This window comes from Catharus ustulatus, chromosome 8 (genome assembly GCF_009819885.2).
Source record: "Catharus ustulatus isolate bCatUst1 chromosome 8, bCatUst1.pri.v2, whole genome shotgun sequence".
NCBI classification, from domain to species: domain Eukaryota; kingdom Metazoa; phylum Chordata; class Aves; order Passeriformes; family Turdidae; genus Catharus; species Catharus ustulatus.
Genome location: NC_046228.1, coordinates 32,573,365 through 32,589,283, shown reverse-complemented (window position 1 = coordinate 32,589,283; position 15,919 = coordinate 32,573,365). Strand labels below are relative to the sequence as shown.

The 15,919-nt window shown below is 41.5% G+C and overlaps 1 protein-coding gene across 10 annotated transcripts in view; it reads left to right on the top strand.

Moving 5' to 3' along the window:
* PCDH15 (protocadherin related 15) overlaps nt 1-15,919 on the top strand; it is a 642,731-nt gene that overhangs the window by 395,164 nt on the left and 231,648 nt on the right. For 6 of the 10 annotated variants that reach the window (XR_004418557.1, XR_004418555.2, XR_004418554.2 and 3 more), the window contains 2 exons: nt 10,693-10,707; nt 11,567-11,632. Coding sequence is in view for 3 of the 10 variants with exons in the window: in XM_033065834.2 (XP_032921725.1) it covers nt 10,693-10,707; nt 11,567-11,632 (81 nt within the window). In the remaining 7 variants the exon portion in view is untranslated. The remainder of the gene's footprint in view (nt 1-10,692; nt 10,708-11,566; nt 11,633-15,919) is intronic. The other 4 variants (XR_004418559.1, XR_004418558.1, XM_033065836.2 and 1 more) reach the window with 1 other exon arrangement.

The following is a 15,919-nucleotide window of genomic DNA, read 5'->3' as shown; positions in this document are numbered from 1 at the left end:
GGAGTGGCAGCTTAATTAGCACCCATTTTCCTGGGTTACCTGATGGAGACTGGCACCAAGGGGAAGGGTCTGGAATTATTGGAGTATTTATAGCCTGGGAGAGGTGACTTCAGAGGACCAAAATTAATTGTTCTACCAGACTCTGACAACTTGATTATTTTTTTTTATTATTAACATGTGGATGTTGCTAATTTTTTTAGGTTGAGGGGACCCAAAGTTGGAAGTTTCATGTTTGTGTAATTCTTTTCTACCCCAATTTATAAAGTGATGCTTTTTAAAGGAAGCCACTGAAATCACAGCCTCAAAAATGCATTCAATGGTATTCACATGATATTGAAATATTCTAAAATCTGAAACCTGTTTTTACAGAGTCATATTCCTGTGTACATATCATTTCCCTTAAAATTAGTTTAAAAATTACTTTTAATGTTTCTTTCTCTCAACTTGGCTCATCTCCATCAGTTCTGTGGAACACAAACTGAGGTTTTTCTGTGCCTGTTGTGGCCATATAAAAGTCTGGACTGAAATAGAAGAAACTCTCCAGGGCAAGATGAGAAGACTGATTATTAAATATGATTTTCAACTCCAGTATTTAACCTAAGATTAAAACTGAAAAATTTACCTTTTAGGAACAGGGAAAGGGTGAATACTATTGGCTTACCTCACATTTCAGGTAATAAATGCTGATTTATTTGATTTTAAAGAAATTCCAGCAATATGAAATGGTAGGAGTATCTCCAACCACTTTCCCTAGTTGCTTTTACTACTGGTACTACAGAAGTAAAATTTTAGAAGTTGCTTATAGTACCAAGAATGAGTTGAAGTTCCAATATTAGAAATTTTTCATCCTCTTCTGTGAGAGGAAGATGAAATGCATTACAGGCATAATAGGGAAATTGCAATCCCAACAAATATTGAAAATAAGATGAAATTTGAATACTGGGGTCATAGGAATGGTTAAAAGCAGGTTTAATCAACTTTGTAAAGCACTTCTGAAGATATTGCAGCTTCTCTCGACTCATCCAGTGCTTTTTAATGGTCTTAAAAATGACTTTTGGTAATGGTAATTTTAGCTGCTGCTTGGTATAGTATCATGTTTTTATATGCTTTACAGTGTTTTGAGGCACAAGTATGATTTTAAAGACTCCTGTCATCTCCAAAACTGCTTGTAAAATGGGGAGCTATTTCAATCTAAAAGCACAATGTCTGAACGAGGAATGGCTCTGCATTCTTCTCGAGCTGTAAAAATAAAATAGCAATGCACAGCTCTGGCAGGGCAATTTGCACGTCTCAAACCCTTTAGAGATACTGTATCTGTAAATAAAATTAAGGGAAAAAAAGGTGGAAGAATGGCAGAATAAAGACACAAAATAAATTGGCTGATCAGGCTGCGTGTCTTGAAATGGAACGGGAGCTTTTTGTAATGGTCTTTATTTGCTTTTTGTCCTTTTGGCACTGGATTGTCCCCCAGCCTCCCTTTCTGTGCAGTTCAAACCAAACCCAACTCCAAATTCATCTCTCCCTCGAGCCTTGGAATGCCTCAGCTCCAAATTTTAGAGCAGACAAACTCCAGGAGGTTTAAGAAGAATCTCAAATGGGTCTGAATCAAGTTCAGGTTTGCTGGGGTGCCTTCCCAGACTCTCCAATTAGGAATTTCTCTCAGGAAGAGCTGAAAATAGTCTGTGAAAGCCCTTCTTATGCCATTTTCAATGCAGAGCCATGGCAGCACAAGCCAGCTAATGTAAAAGGTTATGCCAAGCTCCTCCGAAATTGCCCAGCTGTGGAGCTGAATGGCCACACAGGAAACAAGGCGGGGCATTTCCCCCTGAATGGGGTTGCTTAGTTACTCAATTTAAATGTATGGCTCTATGTGGCTCTTTATGAGGACCCTCAGTCTGTAAATCGAGTTTTAGAGACTCTTTCATGGCTGTGTTTTCCCTCTGAGTGGTCCCTGCTGAATGGAAGTGGAGGTAAGGACAAAGCACTGCTTACTTCAGGAGCAGCTGGGGCATTTTGGAGAATCAAGTGCAGCTGGAAACAGAAATACCTGTTCAGGCAGAGAGAAATGTGAGGTGCTTTAACTCAGACTGCAAGAGTTTCCCTCCTTGCCTCTCCAGTTTGGAGAAGCTGGTCTCACTTTCCCAGGCATCACCAGCTCCCAGAGCACTGCTGGGGTTTCAATCCATAAAAGACCTCAGGGTGGAGGTTTTAGCATTGACATGCTGGGGTTGTGAATGATGGAGATCTCTTGGCTTGGGCTCTCTGAGTAGCTTGTCCCATCACCAGCCACCTCAGGGTCACAGCTGCCCTCGTGTCACTGCTCGTGCTGGCAGGGTTTTAGTGAAGCAGTGCAGGTGTTCTGGCCTTGTTCCATCCTGAATCTTGTGTGTTCCACAAACAGAAACTCTAATTTCCAACTGGTGGTCAGGCAGAAACCAAGTGTCCGTTTCCTAATTAACAACTTAATTCCTTATTTAAAATGGCCACGGTATTAGCAGTGACTCAGGTTTGAGGATGGGACTTGGTGATTCTCACTTTGTATCTCTAAGATTTCTCTAAGTGCTTGATGGGCTTAGCCATGTAGAAGAAATGGGGAGAAAAGCCTTTAAATACTTAAAAATTGCATAATGTTTGGGTTGGAAGGGACATCAGAGATACAAAATTCCATCCCCTGCCGTGTGAGGAACACCTTCCACTATCCCAGGGTGCTCCAAGCCCCATCCAACCCAGTCTTGGACACTTCCAGGGATCCAGGGGCGGCCACAGCTTCTCTGGGCACCCTGTGCCAGGGCCTGCCCACCCTCCCAGGGAACAATTCCTTCCCAACATCCCACCTAAATTTCTCCTGTGTCAGTCTGATCCCATTCTGCATTGTCCTGGCACTCCAGTTCCTGTTGCAGGGTCCCTCTCCAGCTCCCCTGCATCCCTTCACACCTGGAAAGAGCTGTCAGGTCTCCCTCCACACAACCTTCCCTTCTCCAGGCTGAACAGCCCCAGCTTTCTCAGCCTCTCTTCATCTCAGACTCTCCAAACCCTCTTTCACAAGCTCTATTCTTCCCCTCTCCACAGTGGAAAGGGTCGTGGTTGAAAAGAGTATCCATGAAATTAAAACTGCTGAATGTTGAAAGTTGACTTTGTTTAATTCTCTCTAGAGCTAAATTTAAATGTTTATAAACACAGAGGGGAAGAAACAACACATAACAAATCCAGACTTTTTGCTCCCCTCTAGGTCCTAGAAAAGTCCCTTCTGCGTTTTTTTTGAACTCTGGTCCCACTCTGTGGAAAATAATTTAGACTTGCTTCCTGGGTCAGGCTTTTTGTAGTACCAAACAAGTTGTCATTACCTTGTTCCCACTGAGGTTTTCTCTGTGTTGGATGTTGTGCTATCCAAGGTTTTTTGCTGTCCAAGGTTTTTTCTTTCACATGCATATCAAAGAAAGTGGCTTTAATGGCTCCTTGAAGAATTTTCCATTTTATCTTTTGTTTTATTGATAGCACACAGTTACTGAAGTGGATCAGAGCCCTGAACTCACCATAAATTCTTGTTTTCTGCAGTGTTTGGGGATGATTAAGTGGTTTATTGGAGACGTGGAGGGAATAGAAGGTTGGTAGGGAATGGTTAGATACTGCTTCTTCCTGCACTGTGATGGGGTGGGACCATGTGAACAAGCCATGACTTGTTCAAATTAAGCTTGCTCCAAGATGTTGTGTATGCTGCACACTCTCACAGATTCAGGAAGAGTTTGGAAAAATTAACAAGAAGACAAATTTAAGAGTTAATACTTTGTTCTTTGCTGTCTTGTGGAGCAGCCCTAGGAAGTAAGGCACTGATGCCTTCCACAATTACTGACAAGGTTTAGAGTCTGATCTGTTGGAGTCAGTGAGTCGGGGGTCTCTCAGAATTCTTCAGGGAGAAATCAGAGTGCAGGGATTGAATTAAAGCCTTTGGATGGATTGAAGTGTGTTAAGCCACTCACACTTAAAGTAGAGGTGGAAGTTTAAGTTTTAGGATAAGTAAGTGAGTCAGTAAGTAAGTTTTAGAATGAGTTTAAGTGCTTTTAGTGAGTGAAAGGTCTCAGATGTCAGAGTAGAAGGGTGAGTTCTAGTGAAGGTTGAAAAACATGGTAATGTTTTCAGTGGAGGCTCCAGGAACATGGTTTTTGACAGTGCTTAGACATAATAGAGCTGTAGTAAGAATATTGCTTACATTTTTCAGATAGAACAAGATAGATCTATGGGTAGTTTATACATAACCTGGCGTGTTAGGAAACCAGAATTCTAATAGGTTAAGGAGTGGTGGTCTGAGTTTGTGTCTTAGCTTGTTGGAAAAATCCTGTATCAGAGTATGTATTGGGGAGAGCTGGTGCTTTTTGCCACAGCTTTTGCCACTGCTTTTGCCACTGCTTTTCCCATTTACTTCTTGCCACTGCTTTTTGCTTTTGCTTTGCTTTGTTTGCCATCATCAACACCCCAGAAGAAGACAGGAGCTGTTGCACAAAATCAGCTTCCCGGGACCTTGACAGGAGCAGCTTCTGCTTCTGTTTGGGACTCATGCCAAAACTTAGCATGGACTTTAACGTCTGTGACTTTGCTTTTGAGACTGATGTGCCTTTGTAATAAACACCATTTTAGCAACTATTAGCTGCTTGCTCATTTAAGATAACCCGACTGGTGCCTAAGAGCACCGGAGGTTTAACAGCAAACTGATCCTCATTTCAGTTAAAATTTAAAAATAAACTTATTTCCTGCCGACAAATAAAATAATTTTCTTCAACAGTTGGTGGGTAGAACTTTATTAAATGGAAAATCTTTTAAATTGGACTGAGTATCTGCTAGGAACTGAGTCAGGGGTTTGAAATTGCCTGTTGCACTCCCTGTGACTGTTTAAATAAAAACATATGGAACAATTTGTCTGACTAAACAAAAGCAAACTTGAATATAAGATATGATTAATGAGTAATGATTAAGTGTTTTTGCAGCAGCTGGAGGAAGAGTTGGTGATCAGCATATAGAAGTGGATGTTTTTTCCCAGTTTTATTTCAGGAGTCCTCAGGGGGAGATAGCAGTTACTTCCCAGAATCGTGTCCCAGGAAGGTCCAGGCTGGCTCTTTGTTTCCCCAGGAAGGTTCAGGGTAACTGTTTGTTTCTCCAGGAAAGTTTGTTTTTCAGATGATTGTGCTCCCTGAAAAGCTCCTCCCTTATTTTTTGTGTCGAGATACAATTCTGTCTTTGGAGGGGTAGGACTAAGTGAACTTTTTTCCCAAGGCTGTGCTCTGTTAATGGGAATACAAACCCCATCTCAAGTCTTGTGGGAGATGTTTTGTGCTTGAAGTCTTTTAGGGCTTTGTGGGCCAAGCTATTTTTCTTAATGAACTTTGAAGCCATGTGATTCAAACACCTGAACAGCCCTCTCCTGGCACTGCTCCCACATCATCCAAATGTTTTATTGAGCTGGAATTCAGAGATATACCATGAGTGGTTATTTGGGGTTTCCAAGTGATTGTGTTTGGTAAGGGGAATATAAATGCAATTCTGGATGGTTGTGACTTCTCTACCTTGATGCCTGCATTGTCAGTCTCAGTGTGTGTGAGGTTCAGCTGTCCCTATGGGAGTAAGCATGGGACTTTTCAGAAATGTGAGTGTGGGGCTTCTCACAAAAATTTCTGAGGAGAGATTTGCAAATGCTATTGCAGCCTCATAACCTCCACACACCATGAGTGGTGTAGGAGTTCTGGTGTCTCCAGTTACTCCTTAACCTGTTGTTCATAGCAGAAGGCGTTCCTGCCTGTGGCAGGGGTTGGAACTGGAGGATCCCTGAGGTTCCTTCCAGCCCAAGCCATCCTGTGAGCCTGAGAGTCCCTCCAGTGACTGGGAGCAGGAGACCAGTGTGGAAAGTCCTGTGAAATCCCTTTCTGGAGGAACTGATGTCTTTGGAGATGGTACCAGGGGCTGTAAGGATGCAGATGGCCTTTGGGATGGTGGGAATGAAGAGAAGAGCTCAGGAGGAGAAAGGGAGCTGCTGGAAACTGCAGATCCCCACAGTTGTGCAGTGGTGCTTGGAGGGGACCTTTGGCTGTCAGGCAAACCCCAGCTCATGTGACCACAAAGTCACAGGGTGGTCTGGGTTGGAAGAGACCTCCAAGACCATCCAGAGCCACCTCCCATTGGAGACTCTGTCCTCTCAGGTGTCTGCAGAGCTCTGGGCACTGCCTCTTGGTTCTGCAAACTGGAAGTTTGTTATTAGCTGATTCATTAACATTTGTTCTAAATTTTTATACATTATTCTCCATGCCTTTAGCTGTAAAACAGCAAGAAGTCCTCCAAGGAATAGAAATTGTGGACAGGAAGGGGTTTTGAAGGGGTTTCAAAGGTGAAAGGAAGATGATCCAGCAGGTCTCTGCTGGGAAAATACCTGATTACCCACATTGTGTTTGCCTGTGCTCAGGCTGTTTGACCTTGCTGAGCATCTCACCTAGGACAGTGATTGAGGGTTTCCTCTGAGCCATCTCATTAAAAATAATTAGAAATTAAAATAATGAAAATTAGCCAGCAGAAACCAAATAGAGCTGAGCCTTGACACTGTTACATGGAGAGTTTGCTAAAGAGGTTCTCACTTTGTTCCCAAGGAGAGATGCCCATTGTTTATCCCCTTCTCCTGATTAAAGAAGGGTAAAGCAGAAGCACTGCTAGGAAAAACAGTGAAGTTAACAACAGGAACAGAAATGTTTTGCTGCAAGGTCCTAGGAAAGCCTTCAGAGCTCGTTTTATTTAGTAAGTTCTATTTGCCTTTTCTGTAGGGAGTTTGGGGCAGGGGCACTTCTGCCTCAGGATTCCATTTACCAGCATTGCTGCTTAAACATAAAATGCATCATGAAAACTGTAGGGAGGGAAGCTCATTAATGGAATGCTTTTCCTTTTTAAAGTGTGTTTGATTTATCATGATATGACTTCAAAAACTACTCCATTATGCCCAGGAATTTCAAGGACAACTTGTTTTTTGTTGAGAATGTTGGAACAGAGGCATGTTCTGGTAATACATTCTGGTAATAAACTGCAGTGTAAAAGTGGAAGAGGGAAAATAATGGCTAAAAGAGTTCTACCAAGGCCCACACACTGACATGGGGCTCTTTGGGTTTAAAGTCTTGTGGAAATAGTCCCTTCCTAAGTCACCTTTAGACCTACAGTTATTCTGTGCTTTTTTAGGTTGAATAAAGCAGTCCTAGTGCTGAGTGCTGAAAAAAATTTGGTTGAGGATCATTCAAACAAAATACTGGAGGAAAAAATAGAGAACTGGAGTGAGTCCCAAGGAGGTCATGGAGATGCTAACAGGGCTGGAGCCCCTCTGCTCTGGAGCCAGGCTGTGAGAGCTGGGGGTGTTCACCTGGAGAAGAGAAGGTTGCAGGGAGAGCTCAGAGTCCTTCCAGAGCCTAAAGGGGCTCCAGGAGAGCAGAGAGGAACTAGGGACAAGGGATGGAGGGACAGGACACAGGGAATGGCTTCCACTGCCAGAGGGCAGGGATGGATGGGATATTGGGAAGGAATTGTTCCCTGGGAGGGTGGGCAGGCCCTGGCACAGGGTGCCCAGAGAAGCTGCGGCTGCCCCTGGATCCCTGGAAGTGTCCAAGGCCAGGCTGGACTTTGGGACTTGGAGCAGCCTGGGATAGTGGAAGGTGTCCCTGCCCATGGCAGGGGTGGCACTGGATGGGCTTTAAGGTCCCTTCTAGCCCAAAGCAGTCTGGGATTCTCCTAAAAACAAAGCCTCTTTCATGGAACATCACTGAGGACAATTCCTGAGGAGCACTGCTCATTGGTGTTGCTCTTTAGCTTAAGGAACATATTTTTTCCTCCTTGTTATTTTACCCGAGTGTATTTCCAGTGAGTTTTCAGTTTCCTTGATTAAATAAATTCCAACTCCTCTCATCTTTATAAGACAGTGTCTCCATCCTCCTGATGATGGAAATAACTTTTCTCTGCACCTGGCTCAGTCCAAAGATGTTTTTTCATGTCCCCAGGAATTCCCACCATCTCTGGCTGATGCCTGGTTGTGCAATCCAGTCCTTAAGTTTAGGGTTTTTTGAACCCATATTGCTACTTGTTGATTATATTTTGTGAGGGGAAAAAAGGTACCCCCATATATTTACAGCGTGCCTCTTGTGTTCAAGGTTTTTAATTATTGTCTCTGAATTGGAAATTTGTGCCAGACTGCAGTTTTAGATCTATCTGTTCAGCGTGTGATGGTGGATGTGGAACTGAGGCTGTGGCTTTGTTAGGTTTGTTCCTGCAGAAGGAAAAGTTGAGGTGACAACATCTGAAAAAGGAGATTTGGGTGGTGAAATGGTGAAATGATGTGAAATAATCTGTAAACTCTTACCTGTGCAGTAAAACTCTTTTCCTTCACAAATCTCTTATTGGTGCCATGGGGTAATCCAGAAGTTTCCCTACCCCAACCTGCTTGTTTTGTTTTTTCTTTTTTTTTTCCCTCCTGTAGTTCTGTCTCTTGCTCTAATAGCTTCTTTTCTCTGAAATTTATCTCATGATAAATTTTCTTGCTTCACCTGCTCACACTTGCAATAAATCCTCTGCAAAGTGCTGAATTTCACTGGCCAGCCCTGGCTTTTCTGTGAGACTCCCGAGATCCCCATTGGAATGCTGGACATGCTTTTTAAATGCTGAACATTACTTTTAAATGCACTGTACAACTGTTTTATTTATAATTCTGGAAATTCAGGTATGTTTGATGGAAAACCAACTTTGGGAAAAGTTGTTAATGTGAATATATGATTTGACTTGTAATTTTGATAATTATTTTATTCAATATAAACTCTAAGTTGGCCTGATTTGACTGAAACTTTCACTGGTACATCCAGCAGGAAGAAAATATCATGGAAACAGAGAAGATGGGGGAAGAGCTCATGGAGTTTTTAAAACAATCATGATTATTCTTTTAGTGAGATATATGAATTTTTAGACTTAAAAATTGTCCCTGCTTTGGATTTTTATATTTGGATGTTTAGTTTGGTTTTACTTTTATTTTTCTAGTTGCTGTTGTAGGGGGTATAGCAGGGCTATTCCTGAAAATAAAGCTGCAGTAAAAGTTTCTACTGTTAAGCCCATTTGCCCTAATTAAGAGTTTGTTGAAGGGTCCTTCAGTTCCCCAAATCCTGAACATCTAGAAAATTACAACATACATCTCTAGGAAAAAAAGTTAGAGTTGTTCTGGTTATAGACCTGGAATGTGTATTGTATCCAGTGAAAAAAATGAGAGCAGGGAAAAGAAAAATAAAAGGCCATATTTCATATAGATAATGCAAACATTTCTTATCTTCCCTCACAGTGTGCTCGTAGGAAACTACAGTGTTATGAAAGATGTGGCTTTCCAGGTGATTTATTTGCTCTGTTAATGCCTACAGAACAAAAAGTTTTAAAATAAAACAATAGTTAATTTAATTCTTAAAAAGCAACCAAACAGAAAATTTTCAATTGTTATGTATCAAAGTAGACCTTATAAGCATGGAAGGAATAGGGAGAGAGAGTTCCTGCATTAATAATTTTATTTAGACTGCCTAAGGCACTTTGAAATGGTGAAGTGGGCACGGAGGTGTTTGGTCACAGGTTGGGCTTACATTGATAAATATCTTTGTTGCTGGGAATCTGTCTTTCCCACCCCAAAAGAGTTACATGTACAATTAAATACAGACCCTGTAAAACTATAATCTCTTCCAATTAATCTCTAGTTTCAAGCATTTCTCCTCTAATATGCACCGACTGTATTTGTCAATCTTACAATCACAAGAATTATTGAGAGAGGTGATGCAGCATTTTCAACTAGCAAAATTCCAAAGAATAAGCTTTCTCTTGGCAGCAAATGTTTATGGATTTGGGGGATGTGGATCATTGCCTGAAGGGTTCTTTTAACACAATAATCTGAAATATTGTGTTTAGGTTTAGTCGAGCTTTCCCCATGAACTCCTCAGGGGCAACACCAGGCTGCTGCTGAAGGAAAACCCAGTGTTGTAGAGATGTCCTTTAGGGGCTTCACCTGAATGGAGATCTGAGCAAAGCGGGTCCTTTGAAATCAAAAATATGTAATTTTTACCACAAGATGAGAAATAGAATTAACCTCAGCTTGCTCTTCTCTTTAATTTACAAATTATTTTTGTTGGGATTTGTGTGTAAAAAATGCACCCCAAAAAACCAAAAAAACCAGTAATACCTAGGTATTTCTTTCCTATTTTGAGTCCAAAGCTTGATTAGAAGGTACCATTTCACACAAAAGGGGTTTTGTTGGGCTGTGCATCACAGGAGCCTCTAGAAGTCTGTAAAATCATGGGCAATCCCAGATAGTCCTGCATGGTGAACTGGGAAAGTGAATGATTCTCTCTTTTCTCACTCAGTCAGTGAGGCTCTTGAAAATCAAAAGCTCTTCCTAATGAACTTTTATTTCCATGTGCTGTAAAGGGAGTAGTGGTTTTCTGCTGTTTAATATAGAAAACCTGATTGGTCCTAAAACAGTCATCACATGTGGTGATCATGCTTTTAGGTACTTTAAGGCTACACTTATGTGTTTGCTAGCTCTGCATGTACTGCTTGATACCTTTTAACCTCTCTTTTGAGTAAACCAACAAACTCTTACTTATTTTCTTTCGTTATTCTGCTCTGCTTCCATTGATGACTCTAAACTTTTGACTCCAGACTGGCAATATGAGGGTAAGATGGCAAAATACGACTTCCTGAACATTGCTCGTCTGCTTTTCATTTGTGTTCTCCTTAGAGTTATTAAAATTCCATTCACTAAGTAGATCCTTTTGTTGCAATTAAATTCAAATTATGTTTGTTTCTGTTGTGAAACTTTAATTATGATTTATACTTTAAAATCATTCCTCTGTCATTTCTTTTGGTTGAATTACCATCGTATTCCTGACAGACACTGAGATTCCTGATGGGATCTCTAGAGCAAGACACAAAAATATTCAATAGTGCAGCCATCCAGCTGGATCGTGGTGGAATGTAACACCAATCCTTCCCTGGGCGTATGGTGAGGCCCTGGCACAGGCACCCAGAGAAGCTCTGGCTGCCCCTGGATCACTGGAAGTGTCCCAGGCCAGGCTGGACAGGGCTTGGAACAGCCTGGGATAGTGGAAGGTGTCCCTGCCCATGGCAGGGGCAGGGAATGAGATGGGCTTTACAATCCCTTACAATCCAAACCATTCCATGATTTTGTGATTTGAGGTGTGTGTGTTCATGACATGCAAAGAAGAGGGAAAATCATATAAAGTCTTTGCTGTTCAAGTGTTTTAAATATGAATCATACCTGAGATCTTTTGTCATCACATTCTCCCTTACTTTACAAAGTTTCTCTGAGTAAGGGATAAGCAAACAGTTGTAATTTTGAACCTTTGTGAGTATAACTTTACTATCAGTTGTACCTCAGACCTGCATCACATTTAAGGGAATACTTACCTTCAGCATGCCAAATATGCTGACTTTAAAAAAAACAAAACCAATAGCAAAACCCCAGAGATCCTGCTTTTGGAATGAGAAATAACTCTTTTTTTCATCTTTATAGATTGCAAATTGGCCAGAACAGGTCCTCCAGCCACAATAGTTCCCATTGATGAGGAGAGTCGCAACGGTGAGTGCCCCCCAATTATTTATAACACAAATTATTTATAACTACTCTTCAAGTCCCTTGCTGCAAATAGACCTCCTTAATTTTTCCTAAGTCAGTGGGACATTGCCAGAGAACAGAGTTCTGGTCAGTATTTGGTTTTCTTTGGGTAAAGCTGAAATTTTCCTCTGCAGCATGAGTGTAAACGTGTTCTTTCGGGTTTCCCACGTGGCTTTTGGAAGGCTGCTTGTTAGCTCCCTCTAAGTTCAAGAACATGAGTTTAAGGACACCTCTGAAATGGAAGAACTTGATTGTAGTCATGGAAATTTGAAAAGAAAATGAACGTCCCTTTTTTCAGTATTTTAATTCTCCTGAAAAGCCATAGAGTTCGCTGATTGTTGGTCTGTGTTCTGAGCATTGCTTTTGTGCAGAATATTGTGATGGGATGGAGTGCTTTACCCTGTTATGATCAGCTGTTGCTCCTGAGAGTAAGTTACTAGTCTTTTCTGCTTTTTGTTCTGTGTTTAGGGTATTTTAATTTTTTTTTAACTTTGCAAGCTGGACCTGTTTTTGTGCTGTGTGTGATTGTGGTTTGTCAGATATGGGAGCTTGAGATAGTGAATAAAGCCAGGTCATGCTGGCAGAACCTCTCTGCTGTTATACCAGCAGGAATTCCTTGTTGGAATTGTTCAAAGTCAGATGGATAAACGCATTTATGGGTAAACTCCTCAATAAACCAATTTTTAATACACCTGTTTGCTGAAAAGCTCTGATACTGGGGTGGCTGATAAAACCACCAAGGTTCTTTTCCCTCCTCCTGGGGTGGTTTTCGCTGCAGTCAGGAGGGTCCAAGGGAGGCTGTGAAGATGGATGTGTCTTTGAATCGGATGTGTTGGTTCTTGTGGCTGGTGGTGTCTCTGTTGAACCTGAGCCAACCACCTGTGTTGTTTTAGAGTCTCTGTGTCCCAGTCCGAGAACCAGAGAAAGAGTCAGGGGATGTCTTCTGTGGTTTCCAGAGGGATTTATTTTATCTAATCAAAAAGTTCGTTCCCTGACCAGCCTGACCTCTCAGCAGGTCAGTCCCAGGCACACTGCCTGCCCTTGGGGCAGCATTATCTTTATATACTAGAAACGACATAAACATTATTTACAATTATCTCCCAATACCTATCACTTATGTTGTACAGTCTGGTTCTACTCTAAACCAATCTAAAAGTGCCAACATCACCCAAAATATGGATGCTAGGAAGGAGAAGGAAGGACAGAACATGCCCAAATTCCTCCATCTTGACCCCAGACCCTTATTATAAACAATCTTAAAAACCTACTTTTTCACCTTATAATAGGCTAACTTACACTCTACTTATTTTTTGTAACTTGTAATTCTTCATATAGGGGTGGTAATTTTTCCCAGGGAGACAAATCCAAGGCACAGGGGCTTTGGGCTCTGTGCCAGGGCTCCTGAGCCCCCTGCCTGGGTCTCAAACCGTCCAGGGCACCCAGAGGGATGTCCTGGGTTCCCACAGGTTCTTGGCAAGCTCCTGTTTATCCTGATGTGTTCCAGTTGTGGCCTGTTCAGTTTTGGTGGAATGACCTCCTCAACTGAAATGATTTGGCTGCCAGAGCTTGTCTCTCGTAGCCTTTCACCCTCCCTACTCATTAGCAAGGGGTTATAAATAAATCCAAACAAACTTTGCCGCCAGAAAAATCTCTGTGAAAATCTTTTGAAAGAGAGATTGAAGTTGTGGATTCCCCATCCTGCAAGTGTCTAGGGCCAGGCTTGACAGGGCTTGGAGCAACCCAGTCTACTGGGAGGTGTCCCTGCCCACAGCAAAGGAGCTGGAATATGAGCTTTGAGGCCCCTTCCAACCCAACTCAGTCTGTGATATAAAAGTTAATAAGAAAAGCATGATGTTCTACATTTCTAGTGACCAAACTTTACATTGGGATTTCCAAGAGATGCAGAAATAAAAATCCACCTAATTTTGTTCTAGCCTATACAAATTTGTCTCTAACTAACTTAAAGTGTGAAATCTCACCCTTATTTTAGTTCTTGCATGGCACGGTTACTTCCAAGAGTCTGTTGTTGAGGTTGGAATAGCTCTCTTGAGGTTTTGGGATGAAGATCTCAAAACAGTGACTGGGATATTTAATTCCATCAGTGCATGTGGTCATTGTGTTCTGGCAACACAATAAACAGAAAATCCTGCTCTTTAGAAATAGATATTTATCCATTGTGCCTTCACACATTGAGCTCAATCATTCCTAATTTACAGGAAGTCAGAGACCAGCAAATCCCACAGAATAAAACCATTTTCCCAAATAACTGTTGCTTGTTTTCACAGTCAGGCACACAGGTACCGTGCCTGACATTTAAAGATCTTGAGATCAGCAGAAGTGTTAGGATTTGACAGTTCCCATCGTGGGATGAATATCTCTTTATATCAAGTAATTTAGGTACAATAGTAAATTACATGGTAATTGTGCTCATGTGAGCAATCCTGGAAGGAGTGAACTTGACCTTTCTTAAGGAATAAATAATTATTTTATGATTTTCCCTCTGTTGAACTGAATTGGGTGATGGTATTTCAGATAATATTAACAGCAAAACTGATTTTTTCTGGATGATTTTTAATAGGCAGAAAGTTATTTTTGCCCATGGATTTATCTCTATTTAATGATTGCATTTGAGACTTAGTTTTAAGTTGTTTTGAAGACTGAATGAGCCTTATTCCTTGGTCAGACTTTCTCATTGCCAGTGTACCCCAAATTTTTGGAGGCCTCCCTGTAGAGCCATCCATGCATTTTCCCTTCAGATGAGCAATCTGAGATTCTCAAGGGCTTTGAATCTTTGGGCAGAGTTTTTGATGGAAAGTATATTTTTGGGAAAGGACTTCTACCAGGCAAGATTTAAAGATTTAGGGATTAAATTGGAATTTGGAATAGAAAGTAGAGTTTGGGGTAGAGGAAACAAGCAGACCAAAGTAAATTCCTCTAATATGAGGACAAATAGGAGCTGGCATCTTGGTGTTCCATCCAGAAGAAAAAAATTCCACAGTTAGGAATATTTTGTGTTCTTTCCCATCCTAGAAAAATCAGTCAGTGTTGGTGTGGTTTGATTTTATTTTGGGGGGTTTTTTCTCCCTGCTTTCCTTATGGTGGTGTGAGTGCTCTAATGAATAATGGGAGCAAATCCCAAAACCTCCTGCTCTCTTCCCTCCATGTTCCTTGGGGGTGTCTGACTCAAGGAGAGCAGCTTTCATAGCTGTAGGTGAGTCCAGTGTTGTTTTTCCACCTTTTCATCTTCCTGCTCCCTCAGCAGCAACCTTTCATCAGCCTGACTTGCTGGGGAGGCAGAGGATGTGTGATCATGCTACAAATCCCCTTCCATGAACCTCTGTGGGGAGACACTCATGGGAAATGGAGGGAAAAAAATGCAGGAAACAAAGCTGTGGGTTTTTTTCTCCTAATTCTGTTGGACCAATTTATTTTCAGTTTTATTATATGTAATGCTGGAAGAATGGACCTGATTGCGGAGGCACGTTGATGATTTCTGTGCTGGTGCAAACTGGTTTTTAGGGATTGAACAAAGTGTCCCCAGAGGCACAAAGTCTGCAGCCTCACTCCAGAGGGCTTGCGTGGGCTAATAAGGACTGGGAGTGATGCCTCTGAATATTCATTACTCAATTAAATGTTCAGTGACCACCAGGGCAGGCTGGAATTTAAGTAATTTGCCCTAAAGAATGAAGAATCTTGCTATCCCAGGCATTTTGGCTAAGGGGAACAGTTGTTTAGTAAAATTAACTTGGAAGGTTGCTGTGACTGAGCACAGGTGTATGGAGAAATGCATTCCTTAAGAGCTGTGGCTCGATGTTCGTTGTCTGCTTTTCTCTCCTGTTTCAGGAAGAAGGATGAATTAATGACTTGAAGGTGCTTCAGCCTTGGAGCACTTTTCCAACCTAAATTCCAAGATATTCTTGTATTGCCTTCATGAGCATCTCACTCTTTAATTTTAAACAAAAATACTTTCGCCTATTGCTTTTTGTCATTCAAAAATCAGCTTTATGATGCAAAGTCATCTTAGTTTTGCCATTTCAAGGGATTCTGAGGACAGCATTTCCCAAGTTTGCATTGCATGTATAGGTGTGGAAAGACACCAAACTGTGATTCTGTCTTGATTTTTCTTATTTTCCCCTAAAGGCACTTTGAGGACTCTTTGCATTTTGCTTTTACTTGGTGCACTGTTTTTTGTAGTGTTTCTATAATGGCAAAAATTAAAATTACTAGTTTATATGATGCTGTAATTCCTGT